General features: G+C 41.1%; 2 protein-coding genes across 2 annotated transcripts; both read right to left on the minus strand.

Moving 5' to 3' along the window:
• Positions 1-6,012: 6,012 nt before the first annotated feature.
• fgf7 (fibroblast growth factor 7) lies at positions 6,013-13,593 on the minus strand. Its single transcript, XM_084062022.1, has 4 exons — positions 13,384-13,593; positions 12,284-12,899; positions 7,153-7,259; positions 6,013-6,771 (listed from the first exon to the last, which is right to left on the minus strand). The coding sequence occupies exons 2-4, from the start codon at positions 12,567-12,569 to the stop codon at positions 6,586-6,588; spliced, it is 579 nt and encodes a 192-aa protein (XP_083918148.1). The 5' UTR covers positions 12,570-12,899; positions 13,384-13,593; the 3' UTR covers positions 6,013-6,585.
• A 6,977-nt stretch (positions 13,594-20,570) lies between these two features.
• Positions 20,571-22,845, minus strand: LOC311050286 (X-ray repair cross-complementing protein 5-like). Its single transcript, XM_084064294.1, has one exon. The coding sequence runs from the start codon at positions 22,839-22,841 to the stop codon at positions 20,652-20,654; it is 2,190 nt and encodes a 729-aa protein (XP_083920420.1). The 5' UTR covers positions 22,842-22,845; the 3' UTR covers positions 20,571-20,651.
• Between the last annotated feature and the right edge of the window lie 608 nt (positions 22,846-23,453).

Below are 23,453 nucleotides of genomic sequence, written 5' to 3' on the forward strand. Positions count from 1 at the left end.
TGACTTTTACAACTTGAAGATCATTTTTTCCCTCCGGTCATTGTTCAGTGCCAGAGTTCCTGCGAGCTAAACAGTAGCCCTGTGGCTGTTTCTTTGAACCAAGGAAGTGTATATTAAAACCTGGAGTTGTGTTTCATGGCCGAGACTAATTTAGTTTTAGGGATATTGCAGCTATGCTGTCTAGTTTAAAAAAAAAAAACAAAGGCCAGCCTGGATCTCCATATATGCCTATATATGGGAGTATCAGTCGGTTCGGCGGTTCTGGACAACCTCCTTTCCGACCGACTTGACGCCGGCAATTCTCAACTCCCTCTGGTCGCCGCATGCCGAGATCGAAGTCAGCGAGTCAGCAAAAATCGGTGCCTGTGCCAGAACTGATATAAAAAAAAAAGTCACTAACATTAATGGCAAATTTGATCAATGTTGTACTACTGGGGTACACTTGGTTTAATTCTGAGAGCCTGCTGCCAGTGCTGCTTTACTTTGCGCTGATTCTAGATCAGCCTAATAAATCATCACAGAAGTTTCACAGCACTACAATACGGTACCTACTGTATTCAGAACTAGTACTATACAGTATCATTAGTGTGTAGTATCGGACCTAGTGGTACCGGTTCTAGTATGGTACCAGTTCTCGGTACTCAACCCTAGCCCTTACAGGTCCATTTGATCCTATATTTGGATCAATATTGGACATCAAACAGAGTAAACTAGATCTCTACAGCGAGCTTATAAAATCGAATTGATGGTAGATTCTTAAAGGAACAGAGTTTGCCGACATCATATTTCCTCAGAGAGGTTGTTTAGAACACTGGTTCTCAACGTGGGGTCCAGGGTGACCCTGGGTCTGTAACTCAGAGAGTGTGCAAATGGAAACATGGAAACCCTTACAACTTACAAGTTTGTTACTCTGAGAGTGTACAACACACTCAGAGTTAGGTTAACCCGGCCATTCAGTTTCATTTTAAATGTTCGCTATAACCCTTATTTTATACTTTGGCTATTCAAAAATACTAGATATACAAGCTCATAGCTATGAGCTTGTATATCTGCTATTTATGTTTTTTACGTGAAAAAAATCTTTGAATATATATAGTTTTAAAGCGAACATTTGTAACTCGAATCTTTGCTTCTGGTGGAACAAAACATTTTGAGATGGGGGTCGATCGGCGGCCAAATACATATCATTTTGGGGGTTCTTGACACAAAAAAAGTTTGAGCACCACTGATATAGCAACATACGTTTTTCCGAAACCTGTTAGGAGTTAGAAGACATTTGTAGATGCGTTCCCGGATTGAACGGGTTAACACTCAGAATTGGACAGTGTATGACAGTGTTTCCTAGCTCCTGTTGGCTGCAGCCTCTTGCTCATCCTGCTGGGAATACACAGCCTTGAGTCTGAAATGTGTTTACATTTGGTGCATGTTACAAATTATCTGCTAAGACTAACTTTGCGTGACTTGGCAGGAGCTCTCACCTTGCTCAGATGTTGTTTGGGTCAAATGTATTTCAGGGGTTTGCTCTCTCAATTTGACTGTCTTTATCTGACAGGGCTTCTCCAAGCCAGATGTGAACCCATACAGAAGGTAAGGCTGTGTGTGTGTGTGTGTGCGTGTGTGTGCGTGCGCGCGCGCGCGCGCGTGTGTGTGTGTGTGTGTGCGTGCGCGACGGTGCGTGCGTGTTTCAGTACGTCTGAAAAACTGGGTTGGACTTTGATAAGACTCTGGTTTCAATACAATATAAACGTATTGCAACAATTTACATCGTTGACATATTCTTTTATCTACCTCACAATCTTGATCAATGGATTGTGCAGTATTTCTCTATCTGAGCTTTCTTTATCAGATTGAATGATGTGATGATTCACAAGCATCATGTTCATGTCTCAGATTGTCCAAGGACACTAAATTAATGTTTTCCCAAAGTTTCCTTTGCTGTGAGCATTTAATCTCCTTAAAGACAAGGCCAACAGATCTGATTATCTCGTCATTTAGTCATCTAAACTGGGAAATCATGGGACTGCTCAATATCTTCAGTGCACTTCAGCTTTGTCAGTGTTTGGAACACCATACTTGTTTAATATGTAATACGTTTCCTGGAATTTATTACGAATACGTGGTGCTACTATTATTATTTTTTTTACTTAAAGGCGCTCTGATGTTGCTGTAAGGTATTAAAGGTATTTAATCTGTTAGGGCTAAACTGGAACGCCATCATTTTCTAATGGGATAACATTAGTTAATAGCAGTTATGTAAACTATATGTATACACTAAAGCATTTTTATTTTAATATATCATTTTATTTGGACTAATCAGACCCGGGTCTATGGTTATGATTAAAGAGAATCTTTTTGTTTTTATCAGTGTTGGCAAGGTTGTACAAATCAGTTTATTTCTTCTGGCCTGTAGGACTGAATATGTCCCTAAATGGCGTGTTTAGCTTTTCTTACAATGTGTTGGCAGCAAATAGGTTTTTGTTTCTCATCCACAAGCCTCTGCTATGTCTCCTGGACACTCCAGTCTCATACTTAAGCCTGATTTATACTTGGTCACACGACGATGTCGCTTACCGAAAATAGCCCTCTGCAAGTTCACAACGAGAGCGTGAGCTTATAGATCGGCTATTTTTGGCGCGATGACGTTCAATGGAGTATAAATTAAGCATTAGTATCAGAATGATACTGCCCTACTACTCCCTATGCAGATTAAAATCATATACATATTATAAAAGTATCTGAATGAGGATGTTGTTTATGACTAATTCATAATTTGTCTATGACAAAGCTGGTAGTAACAACAGTCAGTGGTGGAAAAAGTATTCACATTTTAAAAAGTAAAAGTATCAATACTGAAATATAGAAATACTCTGTTACAAGTAAAAGACCTGTGTTCAAAATGCTACTTGAGTAAAAGTAGAAAAGTATTGCCATCAAAATATACTTAAAGTACCAAAAGTAAAAGTGCTAAAATGTTTGAAAATAGCAGATCTACAAGCGCTCACAACGCGTCGCGATGCGTCGCGTTGTGAGCTTGTAGATCGGCGAGTTGTGAGCTTGTAGATCGGCTATTTTCAAATAGCTTATAGCCTACATAAAACAGGGCTAAAGTGGTTAATGTATGTTTTATAATATGATAATGTATATCTGCAAAGTAACTAGTAACTAAAGTTTTCAACTAATTGTATTGGAGTAAAAGCATAATAATTGCCTCTGAGATGTAGTTAATATACTTAGTTACTTTCCACCACTGACAACCGTTACTGTCGACGAGTGACAGTCAAGTCGACGAGTGACACAGTCGTATATATGGTGAAGCTTACAGTAAATGAGCCGTTATGCACCTACTAGTACTGTATAACATTGGTTCTCAAAGTGGGGTCCGGGGACCCCTAGGGGTACTTGAGGGGGTTCCAGGGGGTCCCCAGCTAAATGATGGACAGGAACCAAATGGACCCTTATGGGTCTGTAACTCTGAGTGTGTACAAATGGAACCAAATGGACCCTAACAGGTCCATTTGGTTCCATTTGTACACACTCAGAGTTAAATTAACATTGATTTTACAATATGAATTGGGGTCCCAGAGGTATAAATGCCATTAAATGGGGGTCCGTAGCCTAATGCATGTTAAACTGGGGGTCCTTGAAATTAAAATGGTCGAGAATCACTGCTAGGGAGCCATAAAAACCTTCTCTTATTGGGGTCCCTGGCATATCTTTTCAAATGGGGGTCCGTGGGGTAATAAGTGTCAATTTGGGGGTCCTTGACATGAAAAAGTTTGAGAACCACTGCTGTATAACCATGCCAAAAACTATATATCAGTATCAAAGATCATAGAGGTACTGAGTTCAGGAGTTCAGGAATACACATCTTAAGGAAATGAGACACACTTCAAGTGACCATAACTCATTTTTCTTATTCTTTCTTTTTTTTAAATATAAATAACACAAATAACTTACAACATTGAATGATAGCATAATGTTATATGGCAGTATTGTATTGAGATATTGAAGTGATATCATGCAGGGTTTAAGAGAGTTGACTGCTGAGAATGAGATGAGTATATGGTTTTCCCTATATTTAATATGAGAAAATAGATTTTCTTTTTTAAATGAACTTTCCGGTATGTACTACTTTGATCTTTTGCGAGACCATAAACGTATCTTGTTGAAAATTGGAATGTCTTAACAGAAATAATAATACAAATTTAAAAAAATAACAAAAAACACAGCTCTCCTCAAATAAATAGTGGGTTTCCACATCAGGGATGGGGGGAGGGGGAATCCCATATGCAAACAATTCATATGATCATTAATTATGATGATAAAAAAAATTGCATAACATACGCATTTAAAATGTTGTTGAATCTGGATGTCTCTGCAGCAGCAGGCTGGCATATTAACCACTTAACCCATTTAGACCTGGAACGCATCTTTGTCACTTTAGATTTCTTTGGCTATTCAAAAATAGCAGATATACGATATCTGCTATTTTTGAAAAAAATCTTGAAAAATCTTTTTTTTAGATTTTTTTCAAAAAACTGTTAGGATTTAGAAAACATTTTTAAGAATCGCCTCAGGTCTTAATGGGTTAAGCCCTTTCTCATACTTTGTCGTACGACGGTGTCTTGCAAAAATAACCCGTCCACCAGCTCACAACACATCACGATGTGACGTGTTTTGAGCTTGTAGATCTGCTATTTTGGCTAATTTTTCATTTTCATTTGAAGATAGATTTTTTTTTTTTTTAAATACTAACTAGGGGCCAAATGGGGATGACAGGTTGAAAGTGACTAAAACCATACCTTTATAATGATAATGAAGGGGCTAGTGAAGCAGCTAAAATGTGGTCTCCAACGCAGATCATTCACATGGGCAACATCATTTCATTGAATATCGTCGCTGTTGGATGGAAACCTTGTATGTCCAAAACTGTTACCTTTCAGAAATGGAAAAAAGGCTCTGTGTTCCAATCCAATGGATCCAATCTATGTGTTATCTTGTCATAAGCTCTTGTTAATACTTTTTATTGGTTAAATATTTATAAAAACCCACAGACACACAAATAAATCTAAAATAGCAGCTCTACAAACTCACAACAAGATTGGCTTTTTTTTTTGCTACTTTTGTGTGACACTGTAGTATAACAAAGTATTATTCACGAAAAAAAAAATGGAGATACAAGGTTTCTGCCCGACAGTGATATGTTTGTTTGCGTCTTGCTATAACCTTCTGTCACACTTCAATTTGTGCTCTCTACTGTAAAAAGACAAGTCCAGCTTGCTTCTGCACATTAACCAAGCCAAGCAACCTTGAGCTATGAATAACCATTTTGGACCATCCTTTGTTAATACACAGCAAAATCCTGTGAGAGGGCAAAGAATTGACAATTTTTTTACACTAAATTAACACTCAGAATTACACTCAGATCTATATACAGTGCACATAGATTTGGGAAGAGAAAACATACAGTCCTGACTGCATACAGTATTAAACTTTTACCTGTTTTACTATGAAAATTAATAATATTCAGTTAAAAGTATGACAGTAGTAATTGAGTAATCTTAGTGGTTTTATAGTTTGTCAGTTGGTCATTATCTATTAATTTAATTTAATTTCAGCTGTATTACCTTTAAAAGGTGGTGTAAGTGATATGTTCTGTTAAAAAGGTAAAGCTTTATATTCTGATAGTAATCATTTCTATAGAGTGTTTGTTCAGTAACAGGGGTTTCCCTGTCTCTCCAGCTCTTTAGTAAGCATTTATTTTCAGTTCAGAATACCATTATTTTATCCAATCAGGAGAGAGAACCCCACAAATATATTTTTTAGCTTCAATCCTATATCAAAATTGGCTAATGGGAGGGCTGGCCGGTCGGGGCGGGCGGGCAGACCTCCTCAGCCATAACCATATAAGGAGTGCCCAATACAGCTACGCCCAAATATGGAGTGTGTTCTCTAACCTCAATATGTCGTCATGGCATCAGCCGCAAACAAATCTTTTGTGCCCATATATGGGAGTTTTGGAGTTTTGTGCCCATATATGGGCACAAAAGGGCACAAAAGGGGGCATGCCCATTTATGGCATATACTGATGACATCAGCGATCTCCATATCTGGGCATAAAAGGGACAAGGACTGACAGATACAGATATCCGCATGGGGAGACCCCTGTTATTGAACAAACACTCAATAGGAAACATTACTATCAGTATAGTATAGTATAGAGCTATTTAACACTTATTTGAACAAAATCACACCACCTTTAAGTGAAAATTCTATGGAAACAATTGACTATAAGTCCATATGGGCTGGTCAACAACTTGTCAAACAACTTTGACAATTTCCATCAGCTAATAATGTGCCCATCTGAGGACTGTTGCTCGAGTTTACGCAAATAACAACAAAACAACAACAAACATGACTAATTTACAACTCAAGAAGAGTGGTGCATAATGTTGGTAATACATGAGTTCTGTGTCTGACAGCTTATATAACATAATGTGATTGAAATCATACATGGTTTCCAACTCATCAGTCCACCACCCTCCTCTCCTCCTCTCTGCATTTCATCCCTTCCTCCCCAAACTTTCATTTTGGGATGAAGTGAGATGAGATGTGTTCCCTCCTGGTCTTCTTCCCCCGCACTGGCCTCCCCTTCTGGGACAGAGCTATGAACATTTCTTTGCCTTTGTTAGTCCACTTTGCGTTGGAGTAAGCATTGAAATAGTTTTCTAGAAATACCTCCTTGAAGTTGCAGTTGTCATTGTAGTTCTTCTGTAATAAAAGAAGAAGAAGAAATGATATACAGTGTGTGTGTGTGTGTGTGTGTGTGTGTGTGTGTGTGTGTGTGTGTGTGTGTGTGTGTGTGTGTGTGTGTGTGTGTGTGTGTGTGTGTGTGTGTGTGTGTGTGTGTGTGTGTGTGTGTGTGTGTGTGTGTGTGTGTGTGTGTGTGTGTGTGTGTATGTGTATATATATATATATATATATATTGCAGTATTACATTTACAGCCTGCAACCAATATAATATAATATATAATATAATATAATATATAATTTATTGCAGTGGAGATATCATTATTATTTTTTAAATAATAATTGCCTTATTTATTTTTTGTACAGGCACTTTCTTTTTTTGCCACATAGGAGAAATGTTACCTTGCCTTGCAGCTGTCCAGTCCTGTTCATGGAGACATAATACTGGCTCTTGACCCCTTTGATAGCCAGTATGCCCCCCTCAGACACGGTCCTGATCTCCAGGATGCCTGTGAGACAGTCATTCAGTCAGTCAGTCAGTCAGTAGTGCAGGACAGACAGCAGACCATCAACATCCAGTGTTCAGCATTCATCTTCATTAACAGACAGGATGGAGGTTCCTGTGGTTAATCAGTCTGTGGTCCATGTTGGCTTTATTCAAGCCTTGTTAACTGGCTTGGGTGGCCATTACACAAACCACAGCCTATGCCATGGCACATATGGGAGGCAGATTAGGCCTCTCTCCCTTGGGGTTGAGGGAACTACCTCCTTGCTTGTGCTTTGCACGCTACACTTCAGACCTGCCTGCTAACTCTGTGGGAGAGAGTACAAGGCTATTGGCAAACTACTTGGCTTTGGTGTTATTTTGTGATGCATCTTAAGATGTCAGAATGTGCCAGGAAGTATCTTTTATTGCATAAATTAGCATTCTTTTGTAGAAATAAAGCTAATACAATATGACTACTAGAATAACTGGAACATGCGGCTGAGGTGACTATACATTCCTGTATCGCTATTTATTTATTTGCCAGGAAGTATCTTTTATTGCATAAATGAGCATTTTTTTGTAGAAACAAAGCTAATACAGTATGACTACTAGAATTACTGGAACATGCGGCTGAGGTGACTATACATTCCTGTATCGCTATGTTATTTATGTTTATTATAAACATTGATTTATAGTATTTACTTTCAGGTGTCGCAATGAACAATTTATTTTGTGTAGGTGTGAAATTGTAAGATGTGATAGACCTTGTGATCTTCTTTGAACTGGTGTGTTTTTAGAGAATTCAAATAAAGAAATTCAGATCAATTATAGCATTAATAAACAACAACAACAACAACAACAACAACAACAACAATATAACACATTTTAGCCGTCTGGAGGATTAAGGGGAAATGTCTGGGTTTTTACAGACAATAAAACCAAATGTCAATGTTGATTAAAAATTATGCTATTTCACCTCCCTTGAAGCCGAGTCAACTCCTAACTTTTCTGTTATGCTGCTATAATTGCTATAATTTGATATAACAGAAATCCTCACACTGCAGAAGTCCAAAATATTCCAGCTGGCTCTGAAAAAGTCTTCTGAGGAAAAAAAGAAAGAGAAAAGAATCTATTCTGAAAAGCCTTGGCTGCTGTACCTGTGAGTCATTAAATCCTGACCCAGACTGGACCCACTGGACCAGATCTGTCTAAAAGGATCCAGACTAGACCCACTGGACTAGCTCTAAAAGGACCCAGACTAGACTGACTGGACCAGGTCTGTCTAAAACACTTATTTAAAACAGAGTTATACTCTGACCCATAGTAGACTCACTGGACCAGGTCTGTCTAAAACACTTGCAAATGTGCTGCATCGTTGCCAGACAGCAATGCATCATCCCTGTTCCTCGTGACATAACGCCTAATCTATTGCATCCATATAGCATGCAATGCTCTTGTGACTTGTGAAGTGTTTGAGGAGCTACTATCGGGTACAATATCTAAATTCAAAGAACGTCTGTGAATCTGTGTGTTCTGGCTCGATTTCTTATTATTTTTGAGTGTTCAAATTAACACTCATGATTTTACAGTGTAGTAGGCAGGGCTGTCTTTTCAGATGGCACCAAAAGGCCCTAATGGGGCATCCAGATGGCGCAGTGGTAAAGTACATGCCCACCATGTAGACTGTGTGTCTCTGTCACACTAGTGACTCCTACAGGTTGCCTGTTCAGCAGGGAGCAGAATTGGGAGGGATTAGAGTATTCCTCTGCACTTGTTACATCAGGTGAAAACAAGCGGCTGGTATTGGAGGAGACACACACACACACACACACAAACACACACACACACACACACACACACACACACACACACACACACACACACACACACACACACACACACACACACACACACACACACACACACACACACACACACACACACACACACACACAGACACACACACAGAATTTTCCCGAGTTTGGGCAAACTGGATAAGTAAACTAATTTGTGGGTGATCCCTTATTCTGTTGTCCCTGGATAGAGTCAGGAGGATCCACATTGATTTGATTATTTGTTGAGCCTGTGGCTAATTTCTAGGAATAGTGATTCTTGTTTAACAGAGTTGGTGTGATATGTTCACATTCGTTTACGTGCATGGGCTGAAACACTTTGAGATTACACAATTATAATTACATAATTACAATGTAACTACCACTGTCATATCCTAAATTGTAATTGTAATATCGCTGCTGTCCTCACATGCACATCTACTTTCAGCCTGGTCTGTGTTGAAAAGAAAGACTTCAGTATGAAACATTATACCTACATTTTCCAGAAATTAGGAAAGTGGAATATAATGTTGTCTGACATGTCCTTTAATTCAAATGATTGTGAATAGAGGGCAGAATGTGTCTGTTATTAGTTTCCACTAGAAGGCTGCTTGAGACCCCTGCCACCCACCACTGATCTCCATTGATCCAGTTTAATTTCTTCTTTTAGATATTTAGACTATTTTTTATGGTCTGTTTCCCTAAATAGCACAGTGGGGAGACACAGTAAATGTGTCACACATTAAGCCACCAACAGAGCCCATGTCTGCTGCTTTGGCATGTCACAACCTGTAGTGTTGTGACAACCTGCAGAGACATGTCTCGTGAGGCTGGCATCAACCTGGTACAGACCATTTAGAATCAATTAGTAGGGGGTTTTATTTAGATGTTATCTGTGCTGTGGCTTGGCATGACCTTATGTTATCTCCAGTCTTTGGTTAGTCACTTCATTTTGTGCGCACGAGTGTTTTTTGGTTGATTGATTGATTGATTGACTGATTGACTGATTGACTGATTGACTGATTGATGGATTGGTGGGTTGATAGATTTTTCTTTATTTAAGTGTCATGCTTCCAAAGAAGCCCAGCCCATATGAACTTACAGGACAATTTTCCTGTTCATTTAACATTCAACAATGTTCACAAACAATGATCAAACAAATAACCAACAAAAACACCCAAGATACATATAGGGCAATTACGTATAATACAAGATAAAATACAACACCCTAGTAATTGGGCCTGTTAACTCACACACATCTAGACAGGAGACCTGTACTGGCATATCCTACTTGAAAAGCTGAGATTGCCTTCTATTCCAGGCCTTAGAAATAAAGTAGCCATCATCTTTCAGCCTTGAACAACCACTCCAAGTTCTAGCCATCATCTTCCCTTTCGTCAACTAACGGAACCCTCAAAACATTATTTAATGTTACAACAAAACATAAAATGAATTGTTTGTGTTCTTGTGTCTTCCAGCACAAAGTGTTTACCAACGACTATTAATGAGAGATTAATACATCTATTAGCTCATACAGTATGCCATCTGTGTTTTGTTGGTTGTCAGGTAATGCCTTGATATATTCAGTAGGAGGGTGTCCAGACAGAGACTGATAGTTTTATAGACCTTTATTGTCCCGAAGGGGAAATGTAGTTGTCATGGCAGTACCGCAGTTATGAAACACAGAACAAATACAGAAAAAGAGGTACGTTGGAGTAATTATTTTTATAATAATAACAATAATAATTGTTATTATTATAAACACTGGTAATAACCCTAATAGAAACCAAAGGAAGTCTGTCTAAAAGGCTTCTTTAAAACAGTTTGTTGATGCCACACACGGCGTCTACACTGTGAAATCCTGTGTGTTCATTTAACTAAATGTAACCAAATGGACCTTGGTTCCATTTCTATAGTCTCTGCAGTAATACACTCGCTTCAGTAATACAATCTCTTCATGGTTCGTTAGACATAATTCTGTGTGCTTTTTGCATGCTATTGTGAGTCAATATCAAATTTTCTGCTTTTCATCGCCAATTGTTACGCAAGTTTCCGTCCACACAGAGGCATTCACTGTCACGCCAGCATTCCAGCAACAGCCGCACTGTCAGATAGGAGGAAATGATAGCTACCTCAAGCATTCTCCCCATCACCAGGATTTCTAATCTAATTTCTAATGTCCTTTGAAATGCTTTTAGTTCCAGTACTGTCAGATAATGAAAAACTGTGGTTAACCCTCAGGTAGTAATGGGCTTCAACTACTTCACAAATGCTACTTTGGATAATTCTTCTTTTAGCAATGCTTCGGATGATAAGGCACATTATGTAACTTGACTCCCGATTCTGTGAGATGAAAGTGTTTGTGCTCTGTGTTTGTGAAGACAGAGTTCCCTCAGATGTTCATGTATCCTGGTAGTTCAATACCAGAGGCAGTGAAAGCTGTCTGCCTCTGTTATGATAAACAGAAACAACTTTAATCATGGTCTTAAGAGGATTTTAAGTTAACATTCTGAGAAATGTGAGCATGACATGATTATGCTTTCTCTTTGCTATTTCTGTCCACCAATGTCCTATCATGCTGAACGTCACAGTGATATTGTGTGTGTGCATGCTTGCGTGTGTTCATCCGTGCATGTGTGTGTGTGTGTGTGTGTGGGGGGGGGGGCTGCGTGGGTGTGTGACTGTGCAAAGCATCAATGTCTGCCAAGGAGAGTATTTGTCCAGAGCTGATAGAGCCCTGGCTGCCAGCAGCCTCCTAGTCCCCTTTGGTTTACTTCATTACAGCCTTTGTTTAGATGGTGTTATGATTGGGAAGGCCAGAGCCCACACCTGCTTCACTTTATTTCTGTCATTTTGGCTGCTCTAACAGAGACACATGACCCATTAACACCATGATTACGCTGGAGAACATTGGACAATAACACCTCTCACATGCTCCCGTCACCTTGAGGGGCCAAAACGTCTCATTACTAACTGAGTGCAAAGAGCTCTCAACTGAAGTCAGCCAAAACACTGTCTGGGACTAAATACTCCCAGGCCAACATCCAAGTTCAAATCTGCACTCATTTTTTTCTTTAAGGATACTCTCAATTTCACTCATTTGCAATTCAAATGGTATAATGCATTTTTATCACTTATGTCGTCATCGTCAGATGCAGCAAACCGAACAATAAGTATGAATAACAATCAGACAGTTAGTGAAGTGCATGCTTACTGTAGCAGTTGGTGGGATCTTGTGTCCCGTTGATGTTGCCGTAGTCATCAATGGTGAGGAACCACTGTGTGCGGCTGAACAGCTGCCGTATGCGCACATCGCCTCCCTCCATGTAGTCGTAGTTCCTGGTGTGGCGCTCGTGTTTGGAGCAGTTCACGATGGCGGCCAGTTGCTCTGGAGTGCGGTCGCTACAGGCCACACACACACTGCCAAACAGGAAGATCATGTGCACATACAGTCCTGAGAGCAGATTTGGCAGGTTCCATGTCAGCATCCATGTGCGCATTATAATGCACTGCAGTGGGGCTCTATGAACACCATACTGAAATGTGAGATCGAGATCTGTACGCGGCCCCTCTGCCCCGTGACCGCAGACCCCTGACCCCTGACCTGCGACCCTTCGGTTGTGACCCAGTGCGTCCCTCTCCCCCGTGGCAGGGCCTACCGGCCGCAGGCTGTGGATGGAGAATGGGACGGAGGAGCCTCCTAAATGGATGGACTGATCGTGGTCTCGTTTTAATCCTCACAGATGGCGTATGCTTCTTGCACCAGCCTCTGCAGATTGTAGTCCAACAGTAGACATAATGTCCAGTTTAGTAACTTCTATTGAGAGTCACTGTGGGGAAAAGAGAAAATAATTTAAGCTGGATCACACAATACAAATAAGGCAGATAGTAGAATAAAAGATGAGTCAACTTGTGGATTGTTTTGAATTAAAAATTCTGAAATATTAAAAGAATACTCACATCATCAATATGACTGCGCATTATAGCAACTAGTAAATTGTTGAATGTTATACAGCTGAACTGAACATCTGCTTCTCTGAACGCGTACCAATATGAGTCTTTTATTGTTTTGCCTAGCAGTAAATCAAACTCTCAGTAGTGTGCTATGATTTCCTCCTTCTCTTTGACACACACTAGAAGTGAAATATTAGCCCACTTATCAGTTGGCTTCCCCTCTCCGTAATCCTCTCTCTTGTCTGTATACACAAGTCTCAGAAAACACATGCCACAGAAAACTCATGCTGCCATGCATGCACATACATAATTTCAAAGAAAACATCAAGCCTGTCATTTTTGAGCTTGTGAAAAACTTACATGCACCGGTGAACGATGATGAGAACTGAAAATAGATGTATTCCTTTTCCCCTAAGAGTCTTCCCTAAGACGTGCAGTCTCTTTGGTTGTAGGGTTGTAGCCTTGGTTGTAAACCGAACCCTGTGCTGCTGGTTAGTTAGGCAGGAGCCAAGAGCCTCTGTCACATCCCATGGATGTCTCTCTAACTCTGGCAGGCTAACTCTGTGCATCTTGCTCTGTTGTTGTGCACTCTGCTTAGATAAATGCCTCTTGCTGACCTCACTTGAGAGCAATTAGATCCCAGCCAGTCAGCTGTCCCTGGGCGAGATGTGGAGGAGAAACACCCTCTGCCTGCCTCCTCTGTCACTCGCGCAGCAGACATAAGAGGGAGCTATAAACTTTTGCAAAAGCAGACTTTCCTTGGTATGCACCCTAAATACCTCACTATACAACTTACTACAACCCCTGTGCCTTTGCAAGGAAGCACCCTTTGCTCTGAAACATGTTGGTGCGGCTTATGGGGCTGACCCACACTGAATGAAGCGATGGATAAGAGATTTGCTATGATTACAAAGTTTCCATGGAATTTTACCCTCCTATCATTTCAAATGTCATAATCGTTTAGCAGGGATTTATTGACTTGAAGCTGGAAAACATCAAAGAATTGCCTAAATTTGCTAATAAACGTGATAAACGGGGGAAGCAATAAGTTGACAGGCATCCATCAGAAAGGTGCAAAACAGAAGACACCAATGCTCAGAGGTAGTCATCTCTGTGTCAGGGGCCAGGCACTCTTTCACTTTTCTTGTTTGTTATTTAAAGCCACAATTTATCACCTTACATGCTTGGCCTTTCCTTGGACTCGCCACTTCAAAAGTTTATATGACGCTCTCCCCTGGGGAGGTCAGAGATGCCCACCCCAGACAGAGACTTCTGGCTGCAGCAGGCTGCCCTCTCATCTGCTGAAGTGTTAGTCGTAAAAGCCTGATCTATTTGGGTGTCACTCACGCCTGTTCATCTGTCCCCTCTGTCACCTCTATTCTGCTGCACGCGTATAGGCCAGGAGACTGCAAGGCAAACCATATTACTGCAGGGCGTGCAGGCACCAAATTAGTCACCGATCCAAACCCTTGGAATATGGGTAATTGTCTGATAGTGACAAATTATTGATTTGTAGAGGTTAATGCAGCAACACAAATGAAATGTGCTAAAACAAATGTATTTCCCAATTGTCTAATAATAATGTACCAAAGGTGAAATGCCTTAACATGGCTACATTCTTCCATAACCTGGATTGTAAATCATGCTGTGAACATTTTGTGATGTAAGTTCTAGGGCTTGGCAATTAACCGAGAACATACCAAACCGATAATTAGCACCAATAACCGACTTGATCTAGGTTAATCGAATAATCGAGAAGCAGCTTTTTTTATATATATATATATATATATATATATATATATATATATATATATATATATATATATTTCCTTTTGAATTTCAACAAATTGATGCAAAAAAATGCGAAAGCATTTTTTATTATCTACTAAATTGATTAATCTGATTAACTACTTAACCCTGTACAAACATAATGAAAATAGCTGATCTACAAGCACCTCTAGTAAGTTCTGCATTGTCGAGGAAGATTCTGCATGTCTCACTACTCCAACACCCCCCACGCGCTGTCATTGTGTCAAATGGTAAATGATGCATTTATATGGTGCATTTATATGGTGCATTTATATAGCGCTTTCATCCGAAGCGCTTTACATAGATTGTGCATTACATTCACCCATCACACACACATTCATACACCGATGGCGGAGGAAACCATGCAAGGCACCAACCTGCTCATCAGGAGCAATTAGGGGTTCAGCGTCTTGCACTTCGACACTCTGGGGGAGCCCGGGATACCGGCCACTCTACCCCTGAGCCACTGCCACCCCCCGGTCAGTGCAGTAGTACGGAGGGATTACAGAGAGATACAGTAGGTCAATGAGTTGGGGGTTTAGTTATAGTTTGTAACTTAATTCAAACTCGTGCATGCATGGCGCTTGCATACCGTGTCATGTAAAACCTTCCACAGTTTTTTGCAAAAACTGCATTTTGTTTACTGTGAACACATCTTTGATAGCTGATTGCAGTGTTTAAATTCCTTCTGCCTGGTGGTTGTGTGTGGCTCATTTCTTTTTTTTCCTTTTTCTTTTTTTAAAGTTTTTACAAGAGAACCCAATTTGCAGGTTAAGGATGGTGTCCTTGACCTCACATAGCCTTGCAGGAGGGGAAAATCACAGCTATCCTTACTGTTTATGGATAGCTGCGCCCGCCACACTAAACAATAACATCCCATAATTACAATATCCAGGTTAATTGGGCCTGGAAATACAACTTTTCCTTTGACAACTGTAATCCCGATGTTCCTTCTTTGGGCATGTAATTATAGGCAGAATCTTTCCAAAAATGTCAAAATGTATACAGTATATAAAAGAAATGTTTTCAGATTTTTCGTAGGACGATTTCAGTGGTTAACATCAGTCGCATTTGTGTTCTGTTTGGTTTGTGTTTAGGATTGTGAACTCCCAGCATGCCAGATTTCTTTTCACCCTTACTCATCTCTCCTGCACAGGGGTTTTCCATCGGATCCGTACGTTATCAGTTTGATTCCACAACTTGGTGGTCTACCCACGTAATAACCTCATAAGTGCTTGTTGAAATAAGAAAAAAAGATTTATGGGTAAGCTGACAAGCCACTGTAACAGCTGAAGGCTACGGATGTTCTTGGAAATGGTGCAGTTGTGTCTCAGATAAATTGTTTATCAGTAGCTCAATTCGTCACGACTTCACAAATTCAATTCGTCATGACTTCACGACTTCAACCTTTCACGACTTCAATTCGTCACAACGTCATGACTTCCGTTCATCTTGATACTGCTGCTATCTTTGATTATCAGATTGTTTTGTTATTCCCTTGTCGTTGTATATATGTAAGGATAAAAGGATAATGTTTATAATAATAATAATAATATATTATTATTATTACTGCTGATACAATGTCTGAGGAAATATTTTGCTCTTCTGTACTCATACACTACATATAACCAGTGGTGGAAAGTAACTAAGTACATTTACTTAAGTACTGTACTTAAGTACAAATTTGAGATATTTGTACTTTACTTGAGTATTTCCAACTTCCAATACTTTTACTTCTACTCCACTACATCTCATAGGCAAATATTGTACTTTTACTCCACATTTTTTTGGGGAAAACTTTAGCTACTAGTTACTTTGCAGATATAAATGATTACATTATAAAACATACATTAACCCCTATTGTATACATAGGCTATTTGAAAATAGCCGATCTACAAGCTCACAACGCGTCGCATCGCGATGCGCTGTGAGCTTGTAGATCTGCTATTTTGAAATATTTATGTACTTTAACTTTTGGTACTTTAAGTACATTTTGATGCCAATTCTTTTGTACTTTTACTCAAGTAAATTTAGAATTCTGGACTTTTACTTGTAACAAAGTATTTCTATATTGCAGTATTGGTACTTTTACTTAAGTAAATCATTTGAGTACTTTTTCCACCACTGCATATAACAAATAAAGCAATTTTTTAAATAAAGCAAATGCATACGTGAGCTAAAAGGGCACGCACATGAAAACGTGTGGGGTGTGGTGTGGGATTTGTGCATATGTGTGTGAGCAGGTAGTTTGTTTTTTTATAGTTGGATTGTTGTCTCCATACATGTATAGGATCAAAGGCCCAGAGCTGTCTGGAGTTTACAGTAGCATAGGAAGTGCCGTGGCCACAGGGCAGGCACAACAGACATGCGTGAGTGAGCCTCTTTAATTCTCATCTGCTTCTCTTCATGTTAACCACTCCTCTCATTTTCCCTCTTTTTTCAGTTTTTCTCTCCGTCTTTCCACCTGTCTATCTGTTCATCTGTCCATCGTTCTCTCTCCCTCCCCCCCTCTCTTCCTGAGTTATTTGCTGGTTTTAAAACGAAGGGGGAGAGTGGGTGTTTCTGAAATCTCACCTCTCCTTTTAAATCGACACCCATTGTTGACACTGTCTGCTACAACCAGTTGAGAGTGAGAGGGGTTAGATAATTGCCATGCAACACGCAAACACGCAGGTTCCATGTGAAACTAATACCACTCCAGCTGCAGGCCAAGCCCCACCCTGGCAGCTTTTCCACCACAGTCAGTATTCTCATCACTATAACATTGTCATTCAATATGAGCATTTATTTAAGCTATTTCGGCTGAATGTTTTGACCTTCTCCACGCTATTGTAGGATTTTTTCTTCTATTTTTACTCACAGGGACAACCAACAACTAATAGAAATACTACAGTAGCATGCTTTTTGTGCAGGGTTGTCTGTGTGTGCTATTTGTATGATGATGCTGATGCTGTTGTTGTTGTTGTGATGGACTGCAGGGACAGGCTAGTCGACACAGGGTGAATCGACAGTAGAAGTAAAAGGAGAAGCATTCATGTTCATGCTGGCGTGCACACGCGTGTGCTGTATTTGTCTTTTTCTTTGAACTTAAAATGTGCAAAACTCAGACAGTCTCTTTACTCGACAGAGGGTTCATGGCATTGGCATTTGATGGAGTTGTGAAATGAGCCATTTCTAATCCCTAATTGGCACAACAAGAATATAACTCTGTGATTTATCTCTGGGTTTGTCCAGAACCTGCACTGCTGTTGGCACACAAGTGTTAAAGACACACAATTTATGATAGTTTCCACTATTGCATTGTCATCTGCCTCCACGGACTGTCTGCTTGCCACACTCTAAAAGCATTCCTGGAGAGAGAAGCACCTCTGTGTTTGTGTGTGCTTGTATGTGTGTGTGTGTGCGTGTATGTATGTGCGTGCATGTGTGTGCGTGTGTGTGTGTGTGTGTGTGTGTGTGTGTGTGTGTGCGCGCGCGTGTGTGCGAGTGTGTGTGTGCGTGCATGTGTGCGTGCGCGCGTGTGTGTGTGTGTGTGTGTGTGTGTGTGTGCGTGCATGCGTGTCTTTCTCTGATGTTTCACTCTGTCTTCCAGTGATATGACTGCATTTATGCTGTGAGAATGGATTATGTTTAAGGTCAGACTATTCTTAGTGCTGGTTTTAGACTGTTTGGGTTTAGCTATTGCTTTCTAAATTCCATCATAATTGGGGATCTCTAGGGATGGAGCCTCTCACCATTAGCCCCGACTATAAATAGGCCCTAACCAGAGTTCACAAACACACATACGCATTGCACACACATACTTTACACATGCACATACATACGCACACACAAACACAAACAGTAAATATGAACTCTCTACGCACACATCTTTCAAATTTAATAAATGGTCAAAAAATGTTTGGGCCCACTTTCATCTCATCTGATCTCATATGATCTGATCTGATTTAATTTCATCTCATCTCATGCCAATCTCACAGTATTTTATTCTTGCTCCGGTTTAGTTATGATATTTTGTTATCTGGTAACATCGCTCGTCTCTACAGAGATCACTGAGCACCCCTTCACTTTTTATACATAAGCTGTTATGGAGATCAAATCTCCAAAGAGTCCAAAGAGTCCAAATATACAATTTCACAACAGCAAAGTCCAAATATTTGAGTGGGCAGATTATTAACGGTACCGAGTTTGTACTGACCATGTAAGGCAGTGTCCAGACGAGTGGTGAAGCTACGAGTGTACACAGGCTTTATGGTGCTCTGTACTTAATGCTGAGCGTGCACATGTATATGCCACACACCGGCACATGGACATGGACATGGACATGCACACGCAGGTACGCACACACGTACGCACACACGCACACACAAATACAGAGTTCTGCAGAAATGGGTTTGCCTGCTCTGCCCTTTGAAGCATCTCTTCCTGGTTGCTGCTGACACACTGAGTGCAGTAAAAAGGTGACACATGGTCACACCTCTGCCTCGGTCTGGACTGAGGTAATAATGTGTGACATGGACTCATATAGTTCTCAACCTCCAGGCTGCCTCATGAATGTCTTTATGTTTTGGTTACATAATGATGATATTTTGATACTGTAGTGCATCATTTTAAAAGCAGACATGACCCAGAGCCAAATCATTGTCAGAAACATCCACTTAACCCTTTAAGGCCGGGAAGGGAACGCATGTGTGCCATTTTAAGATTTTTTTGGGCTATTCAAAAATAGCAGATATACAAGCTCATAGAGCGAGTGCCGCGCTATGAGCTTGTAGATCTGCTATTTTTGAAAAATCGTGAAAATGTGTGCAAATCTTTGATTTTTCCAAATTTTCGATTTTTCAGAAATAGCAGATTTACAAGCTAATAGCCGCGCTATGAGCTTGTATATCTGCTATTTTTGAATAGCCAAAGAAATCTTAAAATGACACAGATGCGTTCCCGGGCTGAAAGGGTTAAGCTGTAGATTTGTTATCTCGGCTCAGAACCAAAGCTCATGTCAGTGTGGTTTGCGCATGTTATATGCTTTTTACCGCTGTTGCACATTATTACACCATGCTGTGCACGCAGGTTCAGCTCTGCGTCATGGCCTGTTGTAATAGGGCCTTGTTTGAGAATGCGAACCAGTGTTGTGCTCCAGTGCTGGGGGAATACTGTGATCCCACCTAATGCAGGAACAGCTGTTAGGGATCACAGTCTTAGCTGCTCACCACACGGCCTCATATCTGCTTCATGTATCAGAAAAAAGAAAGAGCATTGCTTGTAAAAACACACTCTGCTTTAGTGGCTTTAAGGGGGAGAAAGAGCTTCTAAAATAAGCTGTAAGGCACTGAGTCAGTGGAAGGTCTACTGCCTTAGCTCACTGTTGAAATTATTGGGGGGGAAAAGGAAAATACCCACCTCTCTGTGGTCAAAATGATATTTTATGTGCTCACTAACTTTGTTACTATCAGTTCTTTTTTCTTTTCTTTTTTAATCTTTATGTTAAATGTTTTACACATTTTTTTACACATCCATTTGCACAAATTGTGCCGCCTTTGGATTGTATCTATCCCAGATACAATCCTTCCACTGCATGAATATATGCTTTCTTTTTTTGTTTCGTCTTTTCAATGGCACTGTTTTTTTTATTGGTTACAATTAACATTCAAAGATTACACTAATGCAAACTACAATAAAGTCTAATGACTTTAGCCACACACTCCTTTCGAAGTGTGAGACAGAACAAAGGACGGCAGAATGGGTTTGGTTCTGATTGAATGGATGCCTTCTTCTCATTCCACTATGTGTGCTCGAGAGGCTTCCCATCACCTCCCCTCTTACATCATGTCCAGCAAGTCATCCACATCTCCATCATCCTCCACTGCAAGGGCTGCTGCCTCCATCTTCGGCTGTTCTGTAACCAGGAACTGAGCAGCATCCTGTTTGGATATAGTGCTTCCCTCGACCTCGACCTTGCTGATGAGAGTTACGGCATCTTGAACAAGCAGATCCCAGAAGTCCTGCAGGCCCCTGTCTGGAATGCTCCTCTTCAGGGACTGTAGGTAGCTATTGTACAGAGCAGCATTCCCCAGCGTAATAGACTGCTCTCTAAAGGTCTGGATACAGTTGATGCATTTCATGAAGTAGTGTGTGTTCTTGTTGCCAAGCAATTTCTCTATCCTTTGAGTTAGGTGCTGACAGACTTTTCCAAATGGAAGTGTCTTCTGCTTGATTAAAGAACGGAAGTCTCTGACTGGATCCACACTACCCACCGAAGTGGCAGTGCCTTCACTGATGTCAGCCAAATTGAATTCCTCCTCTTCCTCGTCCACCTTTGCCTTCTTGGAGGCAGGCTCTTCAGAGCCTTTGCCAAAAATCTGAGCACTGGTCTTCAACTGCTTCTTCTTCTTCTCTACCTCCTTCAGAGGGAACAGCTTTTTCATCTCCTCCAGTGGAGCCTTGCAGCATGCACTGATCGCCCTGGGTGGCTCCAGAATGGCCTTTAGCCATGGCTCTATTGAGGGCAGAGGAGTGCCAGGGCTCATTGCCCGATGGTGCAGACACTGGAAGAGCCTCTGGAAGGCAGGGTTGGGAATATGGTGGACCTTGAACAAATCCTCCTTCTTTCCGTTCTCATCCTCTTCTACCAGCATCATGGAGTCAATCAGAGAGTCCACCGCTGACAGCTGAGCCTCTGAGGGGTTGAACCTCTTTTTTTTTTCCAAGGAAGGAAATTTGAAATGCCTGAGGTCTTCCATGTAGGGCAGCTGAACATACATGAGACACTCGTACTTCTCCTTGATGCAAGGGAAGGCTGCTCCTACTTGAGGGCTACTGTGCCGGTCATAGGCGTAACGGACAATAGCCACCATCTTGAGTTCATCCAGTGCCCGGATAAGAGCCGACAGAGCCACTCCTGCATGCTCATCATCGCTGGGGGCAAATATTTTGACAACCTGGTTTCCCATGAACTGATGTCTCTGGATCAGGTTCTGGTTGGCAAAGCCCATGACAGCAAAACATTTCCCATCATGCTTGTAATTCATCTGATCCTCGTCTACTTTGGAGAAGGGAACAATGTCGCTCCCATAGAGGAATCCATGAATGGTGTCATCGCTCTGCACCTCGGTCTCATTGTCGTCGTCCAGACAGAATACGGTTTCTCTCTTCACATCTTCTTTGCGGAGGGACTGAGCATCCACTGTGGTCCACTTCTTCTTGAGCTTCACACTTGCCACTGCTTTGTATCCCTCAATGCGGATGGACAGAGAGCTGCCGATGGTGAGCAGACAGGGCCAGGCCATAGGTCTCTTCTCAACACACTTGAACATGGCCAGCTTCTCAATGGCACCGCTGAAGGAGTAAACCTCATCCAAGCCATCTACGTCATCCAGACCCAGCATGATCTCTTTGACCAAATCCAGGCCGCACTGCTGTTCCTTGGACAAACTTTTGCCTCTGCCTGCATGACTGGATCGACTACTGTCCCCATCGGTTTCGCCTTCTTTACCATCATTACCTTCCACAGGGAAAGGTAAAATGAACTGGAGGTTGATGTCATCTTTTGACAGACTTTGAACGATAACCTCCAGCTGGTCCTGGTTGGCCTTGGTGCTGAGGTCCGTCAGGATGGCAATGTTGAGCCGGTCAAACTTTTTCACTTGTGTTTCTCTCTGAAGAAGATCCATGCAAACAACAAGAGCATCGAGCCAATCAGTTTGTTGACTTTCAGGCTGGATCTGATTCTGAATTCCCTCCAGAAGCTCAAAATCAGGTATCGACAGGTTGCGATGCACAGTGATATTTTGGTACTGGCCACTTTGTGCTAGCTGGTTCTTGGTAGCGTCAGTGCCAAAAAGAACCAAAGCCAATTCATCTTTTGTCTCAGCAAAAATCTGACGCTTAACAAATTTCTGAATGACTTTTTTGGCTTCATCAAAAGGAGCTTCGTGGCCTTGAGCAGAGTTGGACATGGACAACCCCACATCCATGCACAGCACCAAAGCTGCCTTAGCTGCTGGTAGCATGGTTTCTTTCTTTCTTTCTTTTCCCTCTTTCTTCCTAGATACCGCGTCGCATGAATATATTCTGTACCTCAGTAACCCCAAGGAAGATAGGACGAAGGAACGGACATCTACGTTATTTTCTCTGTCCAGCAACCAGCTGGCCGATTCATAGGAGGCAAACTGGAGCTGAAAATTTGAATTCCTGTCCCACTCAGTATAGTGCTTGGCAACGTGTCGTCACCACGGGGGGCGTGGCATAGTAGCTGCAGAAATACTGGTGGGTGGGGGTCAATGTTAAGTCAACCTGTTTATCCCCCACCATGAAACTCCATAGTAGGGCAAGACTGAGGTCATAGTGATGACATCAGTGTGGAACTCCATATTTGGGCTAGAGTGGAGGACAGACCCACACAGACAGTGATATTGATGATGATGACGTATATTGATGATGTCAGTGTGGAACTGCATAGCCTACCTTGGGAGAGAACAGAGGACAGACACAGACGCACACTCACGCACACACAGTGGAATTTATCCATGGATGTGAAAATAAATAGTAACAAAAAAACCCCTGAAAACTACGCAAAAAGAAATCATTACTCTGAGTTGAGGTAACAACAACAAGGAGATCAG

Source organism: Gymnoscopelus microlampas (assembly GCF_963454915.1).
Source record: "Gymnoscopelus microlampas genome assembly, chromosome: 1".
NCBI lineage: Eukaryota > Metazoa > Chordata > Actinopteri > Myctophiformes > Myctophidae > Gymnoscopelus > Gymnoscopelus microlampas.